The 17757-nt window shown below is 40.1% G+C and overlaps 2 protein-coding genes across 2 annotated transcripts in view; both read right to left on the minus strand.

The window, feature by feature from the left end:
- LOC141148555 (uncharacterized) overlaps positions 1 to 572 on the minus strand; it is a 54790-nt gene extending 54218 nt beyond the window's left edge. Inside the window, exon 1 of the mRNA XM_073636106.1 lies at positions 202 to 572. Coding sequence (XP_073492207.1) covers positions 202 to 532 — 331 coding nt within the window. The 5' untranslated portion in view covers positions 533 to 572. The remainder of the gene's footprint in view (positions 1 to 201) is intronic.
- Positions 1 to 17757, minus strand: part of LOC141148554 (uncharacterized) — a 456462-nt gene that overhangs the window by 301754 nt on the left and 136951 nt on the right. The window lies entirely within an intron of this gene.

The following is a 17757-nucleotide window of genomic DNA, read 5'->3' on the forward strand; positions in this document are numbered from 1 at the left end:
AAACGTGGTGAAATTGAATTCAGTTTGCACAAATGTTTTATAAATAGACTGGTCATTGTAAATCTTTTCATCATTTATACCCATGGTTCAGCCGGATACCCAGGGGAAGTACATTTACACCAGGGGAAGTACATTTACACCAAATTTTCTAGTATTTGAAGCAATGCATTCTTGTGTTCCTAATAAATTCTATAGTAATACCTGTCACTGTGAGCTCTCCCGTCCTCTTCTCCAGAGGGGTCTCCAGAATGGGGTGTGCCACCCGGCAGATGAACTCTGATTTGTGCTCTGTTTTCAGTAACACGGATACAATGATAGAGGCGGTACAGGTGTAAGTCTTATCAGATCCCTGTATGATCTCCAACACCGGAATCTTATATCTATCACTGGTAGACAATTCATACAGCTCCGGCTTTCCTGCTTCTCTCCGTAACCACCTCACCTCCAGATTGTAGGGGAAATACCCCCGGATCACACACTGCAGCTTGGCTTCTCTGTTGTGTACTAAAGATGGGACTTCAATGTCATCCATCACTGGACGCCAAGGAAAATCTGAAACAAGGAGTAATCAGAACACAAGACGATGAGTATAGAGTGGAGAAGAGTAATACACAGTTAAAGTGCATCCTGCCCATACTTTGGATATTAACCACTTCAATACCGGATGCTTTCACCCCCTTCCTGCCCAGGCCAATTTTCAGCTTTCAGCGCTCTCACACTTTGAACGACAATTGCACGGTCATGCAATGCTTTATCCAAATGAAATTTTTATAATTTTTTTTGAGACAGATAGAGCTTTCTTTTTGTGGTATTTAATTACCATTGGGGGTTTTTTTAATTTTTTGCTAAACAAATTAAAAAAAAAGAAAATGTTGAAAGAAAAATGTTTTTCTTAGTTTGTTACAAAATTTTGTAAATAAGGAATTTTTCTCCTTCACTGATAGGCTGCACTGATATACAGCACTGATGGGCACTGATACGCAGGACTGATATACAGCACTGATGGGCACTGATAGGCGGAACTGATATACAGCACTGATGGGCACTGATAGGCGGCACTGATATACAGCTCTGATGGGCACTGATAAGCGGCAGTGATATGCAGATGATGGGCACTGATAGGCAGCACTGATATACAACTCTGATGGGCACTGATAGGCGGCACTGATATGCAGCACTGATAGGCAGCACTGATATACAGCTCTGATGGGCACTGATAGGCGGCGCTGATATGCAACACTGATGGGCACTGATAGGCAGCACTGATATACAGCATTGATGGGCACTGATAGGCAGAACTGATATACAGCACTGATGGGCACTGATAGGCGGAACTGATATACAGCACTGATGGGCACTGATATACAGCTCTGATGGGCACTGATAGGCAGCACCGATATGCAGTACTGATGGGCACTGATAGGCAGCACTGATATACAACTCTGATGGGCACTGATAGGCAGCACCGATATGCAGTACTGATGATGGGCACTGATAGGCAGCACTGATAGGCAGCACTGATATACAGCTCTGATAGGCATCGCTGATATGCAACACTAATAGGCACTGATAGGCAGCACTGATATACAGCTCTGATGGGCGGCACTAATACGCAGCACTGATGGGCACTAATAGGCGGCACTGATATGCAGCACTGATGGGCACTGATAGGCAGCACTGATATACAGCACTGATGGGCTCTAATAGGTGGCACTGATATACAGCTCTGATGGGCACTGATATGCAGCACTGCACATACAGGGCAAAATTTATGCTGACATTTCAAAAAGTTAGCCCAAAATTATCATTTTCAATACAAATATCAATATTTAAGCTACAAACATGTAGCTGGTGGGATTAGCTATGTGCCTTAGATATAACAAAAGGCAAAAAAACATATTTCTCCTTTTACGTGAAAGTCAGGTTCACATAACCCAGCTGTGAAAACAGGTACAAGCGGGCGCAAATGCCTAGTGCATTACCTCCAAAAACATTTACTGTAAAATCATAGAATGGTAATATACTCACAAAAGCAGAAAAAAATCAAGCTAGACAATAGCAACAATCCAGCTGACACATCATGGAAGGGGTGATGGGGGCTCCCACCTACTTTTTTGCTGGGAGGATGTGTCCTCCATGTGCAAACATATAAAAGGTGTTATATTGTTTGGTTGGGATAGCTCTGAGAAAGGGGGGTCTGTCCCCTGAAACACGTAAGCTTCTCCATTGTGTGGTGTCGGTGGGGTCGACCATCTCACTTGCTGGATTGCTGCTATTGTCTAGCTTGATTTTTTTCTGCTTTTGTGAGCATATTACCATTTTATAATTTAACAATAAATAATTTTGGAGGTGATGCACTAGGCATTGTCACCCTCTTGTACATGTTTTCACAGCTTTCCGAAGACTGCCCTGTCTGAGGAGGGCTGCATCTCTGAAATAATTACGTGGCACAGCCCCCCCGGGGTGAAGTTCATTGGTCTGGGCGCTGGATGGTCTTTTTACTTGCTTACTTACTCTGCTTTAAAGCGGAGCTGTGAGCTGATTTAAGAGGGAACCCCCTAGGAGATGGGACTTTGAAAAGTGACCGAAAACACATAAATATAAAAAATATATAAATCTTTATTAAATGTTAACAATCGTGATATACAAAAAATAAATATAGATCATGTCGAATATATAAATCCATGTAGTAATGGATGTAGATACATATGAAACGACTCTTTTACTTGACCCAACATTTCTGGCTGAATGCCCTTCTTCAGGGATTTTATTCAAGCATATAGAGTCATAATTTAAAAGAAAAAAACTGCGCTTGGAAAAATTATATATATATATGGCAAGCTGCAGCTACAAGTGAGGCACACCAAACAAAATTTAAAACAGAGAAACCGCGCTATAAACGAACAAAAAAAATTTAAATCAATGTTGTGAAGTATAGTCCCATGTGCATTAATTAGTCCCTTGTATAAATCAAACATAAATCTTGTCATAAATGAGTGACGTGAATATTATCCAGAATAAGAGTGTGATGAACAGGCATAAATCTGGAACAATTTGTGAGGTAATGTGCTTACCAGAAGTAAGCCAAAATGGGGCAAGTGGCTTAAACCCAGCCTGGGCCTTGAGAGGATCAATCCCGGTGAGGCAGGATAAACACGCTCGTCCCGTGTACACAGTCCACAGAGGTTAGCAAAAAATATATGAAGCAAACATAGCGTAATACTGATACGTAAAACACTTCAAAAAAGAAATGTGCAACACTCAATCTTAACCCAAAAAATCATGCGTGATCATAAAAAATCCAGTGTAAGTGATAACAACTGGAAGTGATTATATGAGTGTCAGGCGAATATGCAAGATATAGATACTAGAGTGAATAAAATAAAAAACGTGAATATCATTCAGATCTGCTTACCAGATATATAGGAAAAAAATAGGCCTGTAATAGTCACCCAGGAAAAGACATAAAACCCTCTAGGTGCAGCAAATCACATGTGCAAACTGCTTACCAGATAAGAAAAACGTGTGAGCGGAGTAAATTTAGCCAAAGACTGTCCACAATACACGGAAAAAAAACACCGGATATAAAGCAGCAGCAAACCTACAGGAGATCCTGCTTACCAGAACCCCAAATGGGATAGACAGATGAAAGGAGATCCCAAAACGAGCTCCTATAGGAACAGTGAGGATACGTCCTGCCACAGTAGGTTCCAGGCTCAGCAGCACACATATGATAGAAAGCAGCCAATAGCGTAATACTGTTTAACTCTTAATTTATTAAAAATAAAGTAGCACTTACACGAACATGGAAAATATAAAACGAAAGTAAAACGGAGCCGGCCGGCACTTCAGACACTCTCCCGTCCTCAATATGGCAACGTGGTGACGTCAGCACGTCCCTCCAAGACGCGTTTCGTCATACGTTGACGTTCTCAATGGGGAACGGGCAGCGTGCTGAGCCACCACGTTATATGCGCACACCAAGCTTCGCTCTGAGTCCCGCTGAGGGAAACAAACACACAGCGCCATCTTGGATGTGGGCATCCTATCTAAATAAAATACAATAAAATACAACACCATCTTTAATGAAGGCATTTACATTTAAAATATATGGGAAGAGACCAGATAGAGATCCCGAGGTGTATCCGGTATACATCTGTGGATGAACAAGATATGGGTGACATATCCAAAAAACACTAACATAGAAATCTAAACTTATGATCTATGCAGAGTGGTAATGCCCAAAATATTCTAGTACATAATAGCAGTGGGCAAACATAAAAAATATTTTAATAAAATAGGAATGGATATGAACATATCAACACTTATAAGTTAAAAAAGTAAATGGCCTATTATTATAAAAATAGATTCCTATAGAGAAAAGGTTCCTAAAAATTGTAAAAAGAAAGATAACACGCCTCATACCCCATGGGTGAAGCAAACTCACAATTGGACAGAACTCCCATGTACCCAAAACTCACAATTGGACAGAACTTTCATGTACCCAAAACAACAAAAATACTTAAATGGTATTGAAATGTAAATTCGGTACTAAGTGGGACAGAGAAGCCCAGAGAGGCCAAAAAAATCAAACAATATTTATAGTCTTAACAAAGCAAGCCATCCAGATACTCCTCAAAGAAGGTAAGGTGAAATAAATACCCTCCACTCCTAATGTGTAATCTACGCCTAAGGCCCATTTAGGGATTGTCAATGAAAGCGTTGACATCCACATCGATATTCAATCCATGAGGCGTGTAACTTTTGATCCTATGGACCCAGGACATTTCCAATCTGGAAATGTCACGCACCATGGAACTCCCTCGCCAATGAGGTTTATACCGATCAATGCCCAAAAATAGGGTATTGGAGGGATCCCTATTGTGTACCAAACGGTAGTGCTTAGAAACTGAATGGTTCTTAAAGCCTGTCAATATATTGGTGATGTGCTCGTTGAGCCTCACTTGTAGGGGACGTTTGGTACGTCCCACATATTGCAAGCCACACGGGCATTGCAACATGTAGACCACCCCAAAGGTGGAACACGTAATAAAAGGGGTGATCGAATGAGTTTGACCTGTCACAGTGGACACAAAGGACTGAGTCCTCCTGTTTGGGCAAGAATTGGTAGAGCACACCCGACACTTGTTACATTTATAAAAGCCAGTCAATTGATCAAAAAAAGTGGTCCTATTGGTTGGGGGGTCCAATATGCTGGGGGCCAGTTTGTTTCTAAAAGAAGGGGCTCCCCTGAAAACAATTTTAGGTTTCAGCGGTAGGGCCTCCTTCAAAACTTTATCATTGGTAATAATATGCCAATGTTTGGACACCAATTGTTTAACCTCCTTATGCTGCAGGGAAAAAGTGGTGATAAAGGGTACGCCCAAGACTCTAGATCATAAAATACCCTATTTTTGGGCATTTATCGGTATAAACCTCATTGGCGAGGGAGTTCCATGGTGCGTGACATTTCCAGATTGGGAATGTCCTGGGTCCATAGGATCAAAAGTTACACGCCTCATGGATTGAATATCGATGTGGATGTCAACGCTTTCATTGACAATTCCTAAATGGGCCTTAGGCGTAGATTACACATTAGGAGTGGAGGGTATTTATTTCACCTTACCTTCTTTGAGGAGTATCTGGATGGCTTGCTTTGTTAAGACTATAAATATTGTTTGATTTTTTTGGCCTCTCTGGGCTTCTCTGTCCCACTTAGTACCGAATTTACATTTCAATACCATTTAAGTATTTTTGTTGTTTTGGGTACATGAAAGTTCTGTCCAATTGTGAGTTTTGGGTACATGGGAGTTCTGTCCAATTGTGAGTTTGCTTCACCCATGGGGTATGAGGCGTGTTATCTTTCTTTTTACAATTTTTAGGAACCTTTTCTCTATAGGAATCTATTTTTATAATAATAGGCCATTTACTTTTTTAACTTATAAGTGTTGATATGTTCCACCATGGTGGAGGGAGGAGCCTGGTAATGGCTCTGTGCACGGCGTGAGGATCCTGAGAACCCTCTCCCTGCAGCTGAGAGGAATGATCGGCCTGATGAGAAGGTGTAGGTAGCTTCCCTCCCCGCCCCCCCTGCTCATCACTCACTGAGCTGTCTTGTGGAGTAAGCCAGAGGAAGTTTGTACCTGCGTCTGACTGCAACAAGCTGTAGTGAGCGTCCCTTTTTGTCCCAAATTCAACAACAACTAAAAGATAAGTACCGTATTTTATTTTTTTTTTTTTTTTGGCTTTTTTTCTATTGCAATTGTCTTGAAGTGAAAAGGCAAAGGAAAAGTAATGGAGCAAGAGAAAGGGAAAGGGAAAGAACATATTGAAATAAAACGAAATAAAATGGAATAAAAAGCGAAAGTAAATGAAGGCGAAAGAGCTGAAAAAGTAGAATCAAGTGAGCTAAGAAAAACAATAAAAACAGGGGGGGGAACAGGGGAGAAGGAGAAGGTGAATGAGAGACAAGCCAACGGAAGAGTTGTCTCCCAGCCCCCACCTGTTTGCTGCTGCTGCTGCAGTAGCTCCCTTTCTTGTGATCCTTTTTTTTTTTTTTTTTTTTTTTTTTGGTCTTTTTTTTGTTTTTGTTTTTTGCAAATGGTATTAACTATAGGCTCGATAGTATAAACTATAGAATAAGAAGAAATTTCATAGTAACAAAATGTGGAACATATAAGCTCATACTGGAACTATACTGCTGAACATATAAATCATCTTGCTGAATACTTGAATTAGATTGCATTATACCGCTAAAACATTTGAATTATTTTTATGAGCACCTGGGCCCTCATGCACATGGGCTGTTGGGAGAACGTTGTGAAAACGCTAGTGTCTTTGCAGTGACTTTTTTTTTTTTTTTTTTTTTTACTTTTTTCAGCGTTTTTGCAATAGCGTCTTTGAGCGTTTTTGGAGCGTTTTTTTTTTTGTTTTTGTTTTTTCCTCCTCTTTTGGCTCTTCTATTGCAATTGTCTTGAAGTGAACAAGCAGGGGAAAAGGCGAAAGAGCTGAAAAAGTAGAATCAAGTGAGCTAAGAAAAACAATAAAAACAGGGGGGGGGAACAGGGGAGAAGAGAAGGAGAAGGTGAAAGAAAGACAAGCCAACGGAAGAGTTGTCTCCCAGCCCCCACCTGCCTGCTGCTGCTGCTGCTGCTGCTGCAGTATCTCCCTTTCTTGTGAATTTTTTTTTTTTTATTTTTTTTGCAAAGGGTACTAATTATAGGCTTGATAGTACAAACTATAGAATAAGAAGAAATTCCATAGTAACAAAATGTGGAACAAATAAGCTTATACTGGAACTATACTGCTGAATATATAAATCATCTTGCTGAATACTTGAATTAGATTGCATTATATCGCTAAAACATTTGAATTATTTTGCTGAGCACCTGGGCCCCCATGCACACGGGCTGCTGGAAAAGCGCTGTGAAGACGCCGGTGTCTTTGCAGTGACTTTTTTTTTTTTTTTTAACTTTTTCCAGCTTTTTTTCAGCATTTTTGCAATAGCGTTTTTGAGCGTTTTTGAGCCTTTTTTTTTTTTTTTTTTTTTTTTTTTTTTTTTTTCCAGCTTAAGAACGCTTAAACAATTGAACAGCACTAAGGAATGCTTAATGTATTTAAGGTAGTAACATAACTTCTGGAAAACGGGGACCACTCATATCTCATTAATTTATTTCTATTATTGGATTGTGGGGAGGATGCCGGGTATGAGAACGGAATAAAAGAAATATTAGTAAAAATAAGTCAATTTAAAAAGGCTGGGAGATTTTTTCATCATTAAGAAATCCCAATCAAGGGGTATTCTGGAAGGCAGCTTTGAAGATCTTATAAATCCAGCCATAGAAACAAACATGAAGGGGAAAACAACAAGAAGTGCGGGAGCAATACCGAAATCACCTAGGACCAGCCTAGGCCCAAGTCCAGGCCCTATGAACAGGTATATACAGCAAGGAATCGGAGAAGGAGAGAAACAAGTGGGTTCAAAGGGCAGACAAATAGATACAAAAGAGAAGGACAACAAGGATAAAAAAGGCCAGTATAAAGTACAAACAGAAACCAGCCACCTCTCAGAACCCAGAATGGAGCCAGAAATGGGAGAGGAAGACAGAGGAAAGGAGGAAGGACAACAAGGGCCACAGTTGCCAACAAAACAGGATATGGAAAAAATGTTTGCGGCACTAGAGAATTCCCTAAAAGCAGAGATGTCAACACTCCATAAAGATATGGGATATATGTTAAACAGAGTGGAAGAAGTAGAGATCAAAGTAGACCTACATCAAAAAAACATAAAGGAACTAGAAGATGAAATAAAGAAATTAAAACGGGAACAACAGGAACAATCATATAAAATAGAAGAGCAAGAAAATAGAGATAAAAAGAAAAACTTGAGAATACGTGGGTTACCGGAAACAGAACAAGCAGAAAATCTAATAGAAAAAATGAACAATCTCTTCAACCAAATCTTGGGAAAGGAAACAACTAACACAATAGGAATAGAAAGTGTCTTTCGAGTAAAAAAACCTCAAAGGTTTGCAAGGGAAACACCTAGAGATGTAATCGTACGCTTTGAAAAATGGGAAGAAAAAAAACAGATCTGGATAAACCTAAAGAGGAAAACACAAATAGAGTTTGCGGGAGGTAAATTACAAATATTTCAAGACTTATCTCAAGAAACGTTGAAAAGACGACGGATACTAAAGCCATTATTAGAAATCCTCCGGGAGCAAGAAATTCAATACAACTGGGGTTTTCCAGCATGTCTAATAGCAAGGAAAAACGGAATAAGTGCGAGGCTAAGACATGTGGAGGAGATTCCGGACTTTTGCAACAAACTAGAAATCCCCTCCCCAGAACTGGAAAAATACGCAAATAGTCAGGAGCGAATAACGGCAAGAGATGACCTACAGTGGCAAGTAAATTCAAGGATCAGACATCAAGATGTGGACTCTCGAGGAAATTAATATCTGAGAAAATACCACACAACGGTGCAAGGGGCCTTAGAGTGGAAAGGGGGGGGGGGGCTGGGGTTGATGGGATGGGAAAAAAAGGAAAGTGAAAGGATTGGTAAAACACAACAAAAACGCAGGGAGAGGGAGACAGGGACTCACGGAGTGGACAGGGGGTCGCCCTATTAGTGCTTAGGCAGGGGGGTAATAGGGTGTCTTACAGAGCTCCGCCTCACAATAAATAGAGCAGAGGGGGCAGAGCGTGCCCCACAAAACAAAGTAAAATGCTCTCAGCTCTAGAGAATATGGGGGTAAAAAACCCATATCAGAAAAAAGGGAGGGGGAGGGTGGGAGGAGGGAGGGGAGGGGAGGGAGAGGTCTGAGTCACATGAGTGGTTACATAGGCACACCTATTCTGAGACAAGAGATGAGGAGACCCCGTGCGTCCGCTGGGTGTCCCCTCCATCCGGTCTCCTAGGGGGACCGCGTGGGGGGGAGGGCCGGAGGACGGGCGGGGAAGAAAAGGCACAAGAATGGAAAATGTAAACAGCATAAAAATAATCTCTTACAATGTCCGAGGACTAAATTCCCCAGGGAAGAGAAACATCATCCTCCGAGAACTAGAAAAAAGTAAAGCAGAAATAATTTTCCTACAGGAGACGCATATAACCCAAAACTCAAGTGCCAAAATTTATTCAAGAAACATACCAACATGGTATCAAGGAGACTCGCCAATAAGAAGGGCCAAAGGAGTAGCCATCGGTATAGGGAAAAATGTACGTTTTCTAATAGATCAAAGGAAAATAGACCCGGAGGGTCGATATCTTTTTATTACAGGAACTATACATGGGGTAAAATATACATTGGCCAATGTCTACTGTCCTAATAAGAACCCTAAAAAATATTTGATAGATATAATTAAAATACTAATGGAATTCAAGCAAGGAAAATTAATACTAGCTGGAGACTTCAACTTCAGCATGGATAATAAAATGGACAGTACCTCAAGAGTAAGGGACAAAGAGGTAAATCAACTAAAGAAATTAAAAAGAACATTATATGAACAACAACTAATAGACCCTTGGAGAATTCAGCACCCCACCACAAAGGACTACACATTCTACTCAACAGTACACAAAATTTACTCCAGATTGGATTACATCATGGTCGAACATAGAAACTTGGAAGAAATAGAAGAAACAAAAATAGGCATAATAACCGCCTCAGATCACAGCCCAGTAATCTTGAGAATGAAAATAAAAGGAGAAGTCCTTGAAAGGGGTCCATGGAGAATCAACGAAACTTTATTAGAAGACAGTGAGACCGAAATAAGCATCATAGAAGAAATTAAAAGATATTTTGAAGAAAACGATACACCAGAAGTATCGAAAGCAACAATATGGGAGGCGCATAAATCTGTTATTAGGGGCAAGTTAATAGCTATAGGGGCAAGAAAAAAACAGGAAAGGAAAACAAACATGCAACAAATAATTAAAGAAATTTATGAATTGGAACGAAAACACAAAAATCAAGTAAACAACAAAATCTTCGGCCTACTATCTCAAAAGAGAGAGCAATTAAAAGACTGGATGGAACAAGAAGAAAGGAAGGACTACAACAGAGTAGTACAAGAAAAATATAAATGGGCTAATAAACCAGGAAAATACCTAGCAAATCTGGTAAAAAAAAAGAAGTCTTTGAATTAGATTGAGAAGATCAAAAATGAAAAAGGAGAAGTGGTAAATAAAACCACAGATATAGCGATAACATTTCAAAAATACTTCAGCTCCCTTTATGCAATAAAAGGACAGGAAAGTTGGAAAGAAGCGAATACAAGAACAAAGAAGATACAAGAATATTTAAAAAAAGCAAACTTACCAAAACTAAAAATAGACCAACTAGAAGAATTGGAAAAAAATATTACGCATGAAGAGGTAAAACTGGCATTAAAGGAAACTCCCGTAGGAAAAAGCCCAGGACCAGACGGGTTTACGGTCAAATACTATAAAAAATTTGAAGAACAGCTGACTCCAAAACTATTAGAATATATGAATTCCTTAGGGGAAGATGAAGAAATAAGAAGTGAATCGTTATTAGCTCATATTACAATACTACCAAAAGAAGGGAAAGACAAAGTTAACTGCTCAAGCTACAGGCCAATAGCCCTATTGAACGCTGATACGAAGCTGTACTCCAAGATCCTGGCCACTAGGATAAAAAAACTAATCCCACTGTGGATCAACCCGGACCAAACTGGTTTTGTCCCGGGGAGAGAGGGGCGGGACAACAGCCTAAAATCATTATTGATGTTGCACAAGAAGGTGCAGAATGAGACCCCAGTTCTATTCCTGTCATTGGATGCAGAAAAAGCATTTGACAGGGTAGACTGGGGTTTCATGATGGATACATTGCGGCACTTGGGTATTGGGACAAAAATGATGAAGTGGATAACAAATTTGTATAATGGCCCGACAGCAGTCGTAAAAGTAAACGGTAGACTCTCTCCAAAAATTAAGATGCAGAATGGAACACGGCAAGGCTGTCCACTGTCTCCACTATTATATGTATTGGCCTTAGAACCACTATTAGTAACACTCCGCAATAACAAAGAGGTAGAAGGAGCGAAACTAGGAGGAAAAGAGCATAAGATCGCTGCCTACGCGGACGACATCTTGATGTACGTATCCAACCCAAGAGTGTCACTCCCAAACATACTGAAAGAAATTAAAAAATACGGAGAACTGTCAAACTTCAAAATTAATCCAATAAAAACGGAAATATTAAACATAGGTCTAGAGGAAAAGGAAGTTCAGTTTTTACAAAAAGAATTCCCATTCACTTGGGTAAAAGAACTCAATTACCTTGGAATTAAAATAACTCCTAGAGTCGAAAAAATTTATCAGGCAAACTTTATTCCACTGATCAATGAGGTCAAAGAAGAAATGAAAAAGTTAAGAATACAGCCACTTTCATGTATTGGAAGAATAAATATGTTTAAGATGACGATATTACCTAAAATAAATTACAGATTACAGATGTTACCAGTAAAAATCCCGCAGAGCTTTTTTAAAATAATTAAAACAATCCTGCTAAAATACATATGGCTTAATAAAAAACCAAGAATTAAATACACGCTGATCACAAGGAAAAAGGAGCATGGGGGTCTTGCCGTCCCAGATATAAGTAGGTACTATAAAGCCATAGTTTTAACACGAATGTTAGAGTGGACAAATGAGAAAAATGAAAAAAAATGGGTGGAAATGGAAAACACAATAAGTGGAGCCACACTACATAAGAATATTTGGATTCCACGGAAATATAGAATATTGGACACCGACACGCACGAAATAACAAAAAATGTATTTAAAATTTGGGACACCATTCACTTAAAGAATGAATGGAAATATAATTCACCACTATTAGCACTCACAGGATCGAATCTCTTCACCCCTGGGAGGGAAATATTTGAAATCCAAGGAATAGGTAACCCACGACTGAAAGATATCACTAGAAATGGCAAAATAAGAACACGAGTAGAAATAGAGGAAAGGAATGGATGGAAGATGAATGAATGGAATTATATTCAAATAAGGCACCTAGTAAGCACAATACCACACCCACTGAGAGATGAAACAAAATTAACTGCACTGGAAAAGCTATGTAGCAATGAAACACCATTAAAAAACGGAACATCAAAAATTTATAGTATACTGACAGATTTGGAAGCACAAGAAAGACCAGAATATATAAATCAATGGGAAAAAGAAATGAATTTAAAAATAGATAACCAAAAAGTGGAAAAAATGATAGAAATGGGATATAATAAGGCCTGGGACATGAAGACCATAGAAATGAATTATAAACTAGTATCAAGATGGTATATGACCCCAGTAAGAATACACAGATTCCATCAAGATAGAACCTCCTTGTGTTGGAGAAAATGTGGCCAAATAGCAACGATCATACACATATGGTGGGAATGCCCAATAATAATGGAGTACTGGAAGGAAGTGTTAAACAACATAAAGGAAATAACTGGAGAAGAAATAGAACAAAATATTTGGACATGCCTCTTCCATATCTACAATAAACCTAAGAAACAATATAGAAAATCAATAATACCTAACCTCCTGAATGCGGCCAAGGCCTTAATTCCCAAGAATTGGCTAAAAAGTGGAAAACCAGACATTAGAAACTGGCTAAAGGAAATAGATTATCACTACAAAATGGAAGGAGGAGAGAAAGGGGATAATAGTAGATGGGAAAGTTGGAAAAACTACAAAGTCTCGGATATTTATTTAGATAGGATAAAAGAAAGAACAGGTGCAGAGCCAAGTGGATAAATAAATAACATAAAGGAACGGACCAGACACAGGGGAGGGGGAGGGGGGGTGGGGGGAAATAAGAGGAACTGAGAGAGAATAAGATAATAATAGGGTTTATAATTATAGAAGGCGGTTTGTCGCCGGTTTTTAAAAATATTTAAGAATATCCTAGAAGGGAAAAATAATAAAGATGTGACGGAAACAATCCACAATGATGTGAAAAAGGAGAAGAGATAAAGTTTGACACATAAAGTTGAAATTAAAAAAAAAAAAAAAAAAAAAACCCATGGGGTATGAGGCGTGTTATCTTTCTTTTTACAATTTTTAGGAACCTTTTCTCTATAGGAATCAATTTTTATAATAATAGGCCATTTACTTTAACTTATAAGTGTTGATATGTTCATATCCATTCTTATTTTATTAAAATATTTTTTTATGTTTGCCCACTGCTATAATGTACTAGAATATTTTGGGCATTACCACTCTGCATAGATCATAAGTTTAGATTTCTATGTTAGTGTTTTTTGGATATGTCACCCATATCTTGTTCATCCACAGATGTATACCGCATACACCTCGGGATCTCTATCTGGTCTCTTCCCGTATATTTTAAATGTAAATGCCCTCATTAAAGATGGTGTTGTATTTTATTGTATTTTATTTAGATAGTATGCCCACATCCAAGATGGCGCTGTGTGTTTGTTTCCCTCAGCGGGACTCAGAGCGAGGCTTAGTGTGCGCATATAACGTGGTGGCTCAGCACGCTGCCCGTTCCCCATTGAGAACGTCAACGTATGACGAAACGCGTCTTGGAGGGACGTGCTAACGTCACCACATTGCCATATTGAGGACGGGAGAGTGTCTGAAGTGCCGGCCGGCTCCGTTTTACTTTCGTTTTACATTTTCCATGTTCGTGTAAGTGCTACTTTATTTTTAATAAATTAAGAGTTAAACAGTATTACGCTATTGGCTGCTTTCTATCATATGTGTGCTGCTGAGCCTGGAACCTACTGTGGCAGGACGTATCCTCACTGTTCCTATAGGAGCTCGTTTTGGGATCTCCTTTCATCTGTCTATCCCATTTGGGGTTCTGGTAAGCAGGATCTCCTGTAGGTTTGCTGCTGCTTTATATCTGGTGTTTTTTTTCCATGTATGGTGGACAGTCTTTGGCTAAATTTACTCCGCTCACACGTTTTTCTTATCTGGTAAGCAGTTTGCACATGTGATTTGCTGCACCTAGAGGGTTTTATGTCTTTTCCTGGGTGACTATTACAGGCCTATTTTTTTCCTATATATCTGGTAAGCAGATCTGGATGATATTCACGTTTTTTATTTTATTCACTCTAGTATCTATATATTGCATGTTCGCTTGACACTCATATAATCACTTCCAGTTGTTATCACTTACACTGGATTTTTTATGATCACGCATGATTTTTTGGGTTAAGATTGAGTGTTGCACATTTCTTTTTTGAAGTGTTTTACGTATCAGTATTACGCTATGTTTGCTTCATATATTTTTTGCTAACCTCTGTGGACTGTGTACACGGGACGAGCGTGTTTATCCTGCCTCACCGGGATTGATCCTCTCAAGGCCCAGGCTGGGTTTAAGCCACTTGCCCCATTTTGGCTTACTTCTGGTAAGCACATTACCTCACAAATTGTTCCAGATTTATGCCTGTTCATCACACTCTTATTCTGGATAATATTCACGTCACTCATTTATGACAAGATTTATGTTTGATTTATACAAGGGACTAATTAATGCACATGGGACTATACTTCACAACATTGATTAAAATGTTTTTTGTTCGTTTATAGCGCGGTTTCTCTATTTTAAATTATATAGAGTCATAAGTCTAAGAAAACATATATATCAAATATTAATGCATGGTTAATGAACTTGTATTACATTATAATGAAAACATATGGCAGCAATGAAAATCACGTATACAAGCAAGGTAACTTACATCATTAAAAAGAGAGTCGTTTCATATGTATCTATATTCATCTACTACTATATGGATTTGTACATTTGACATGATCTACATTTATTTTTTATATATCGCGATTGTTAATATTTAATAAAGATTTATATATTTTTTACATTTATGTGTTTTCGGTCACTTTACAAAGTTCCATCTCCTAGGGGGTTCCTTTTCACCCTAATCACTATGTGCATTGCAGATTCTCACTACTGCCCAGGCCCCCCCCCCTCTTGTTGGCCCCACCGCCCAACAGAGCTACTGACTTCCCTCCTCTCCTCTCCAACCGGCTGCTGCAGAAGATGTTTCAGGATGGAGAGCGGGGGGAAGGGGCTAGTAAATTTGTAATTTACCAGCCCCTTCCTTTTCTAAATGAACACACTCGCTCACTGTGTCCATTCATAACTGAAGCATAGTAAACTTTTTTTACTATGCTTCAATTTGTGAATGAACCCGAAGCTGCTCAGCACAGAGCACCAGCCATTCATTCAGCTGAGGCTGTAGAGAAATGTTTTGTAGGGTTCCCAAGACCAATTTTTGGAGAGAAAGTCATGTGTGTTTGAGCTTTGGGGTGCACACCCTAATCCAATAGGCTGCGCACACCTATGCTGCTAAGTCCTGTAGTGAGGTAGGGGTCAGAGGTTGAAACCAGAGCATGTGGTGAAGGACTCAGTTATCCGACACTCCAGGAAGTGTCAAATGCCAAAGATACTAATGGAGGCTTTAACACTGGAATGGAGTTAGATAGGAGACACAGGCTGCTGTACAGTATACCTGTAGCACCCTGATGTCTAGGCAGGGTTGCTCCCAAATTTACCTGCCAGGTATATTTGCCTCGGCCAATTGTTAGGGATCAATTGAGTTCACCCTAAGTCTGGAATTGCTGCACTTTTCTCTTCTGCCGCTAGGTGGTCGGGTACCTAGTGACATTAGATAAGACAAGGGCAAAGCAAGGACATAATAGGAGTATATGGGGTATCTCAATGAGCAGGGGTTTTCTTAAATCCCTTGGCCTGCTGGGAGCAGAGGCGGCTCTCTAATTAGGCAAAGTAGGCGGTGGCCTAAGGCCTCGCACTCACAGGGGCCTCGCAAAACCCGCCTACTTTGCCGAACGTGAATGAGAGGGGAATGTCCCTGGTCAGCAGGTAAAGCCATGCAGGTTCCAGCTGTGTCGGCTGTAACATCCCCCTCACACGGAGAACAGATCATGACCTCTACTGCCTCCTAGCCTTCTCAGAAAGACAACACCAGAGCTGGAAGGTGGGGGGGGGGGCTGGATTGCGAGCTGCACTACGCTCATTCAGTGCAGGAGAAATGGCCTGAGCTAAGGTTGTGTACACTGTGCACACTGAGTGCCTCCTCTCTATAGCTGCAGCCATACCAATGCCCATACAGGAGATGGACGATCCTCCTGGGTTTGCCTAGCTGGATCAGAGCTTGTACAGTCTGAGCAGCAGGAGAGGTGGGCGGAGCAGGCTAAAAAAAAGTTCATCACACTGTACACTGCAGCACCGATCACTGTCCAGCCCAGCAGTCACCAGAGCTCTCCCCAGACCAGCACACAAGATCTTCATTCAATCCATGGAAGCTGCTAGTAAGGTGAGGTGCTAATGTATTTTCTGCTGGATTACTAGTGTCAGCAATGCCAGATTTGTAAAACGTCCTGGCTGTGTCAGTCTGCAATCAGTGCTTGCAGATTATTGTTAAATTATCAGTATCCTGCAACTCTGATGAGATCACAGACCAGGAAAACTTCACTACTTCTCAGGCTCAGAAAACTTTACTGGACATTTACTAAAGGCTGTGTGTTTTGCTTGCAAAGGAGGTGAGGGTCAACTAGAATTAAGCCCCAAGCCTGTGATCCTCAGTGACATATGCAGTTATAAATGTAAAAAACCTCTCTGCAATGACTGATTATCAATCATTTTGGGATATCAGTGTGTAGCTGCTAATCTATAACAAGGATTCTGAATTTTAGGCTGACAATAGAACACAAAATTTAGCACCAGAGTTGCCCTCTCCCTCTGATTGCACCACTCCTCCTTCACAATTACACAGAGCCCCTTAAGCTGAGCGCACACAGAGCAAAAATCAGCCAGTTTACTAGGGACCAGACAAATTTCAGTCTGTGTGTGGCCTTCCCCCTTTCTGTTCCACAGAAATCAATCAGTAGATCAACTTCTGTCGAATGGCCATGCTAGAAAACTTTCTTTCAATCAGCGGCCAAAGCGAAATGGTTGCAGACTGATCAGTGTATTCTGACATCGGGGGGAGTCCCACTGTCAGAATACAATGGCACAGAAGGGGAGGATTCCTCCATCTGTTTCATTTGTGTGGTTGGGGTGAATCCGTTCATTTATCTTTTCTTCTGCAGCTGCACAAAAAAAAAAACGAACTAACCGTGCCTACTTCGCTTTAGACTCACACCAAAGAAGCAGGGGCACCTATTCCTTCTAGTGACACAACACACACAGGCATTTTTCCTCACACTGATACATTTTT

The sequence above is a fragment of the Aquarana catesbeiana genome, linkage group LG06, assembly GCF_042186555.1.
Source record: "Aquarana catesbeiana isolate 2022-GZ linkage group LG06, ASM4218655v1, whole genome shotgun sequence".
NCBI classification, from domain to species: Eukaryota; Metazoa; Chordata; class Amphibia; order Anura; family Ranidae; genus Aquarana; species Aquarana catesbeiana.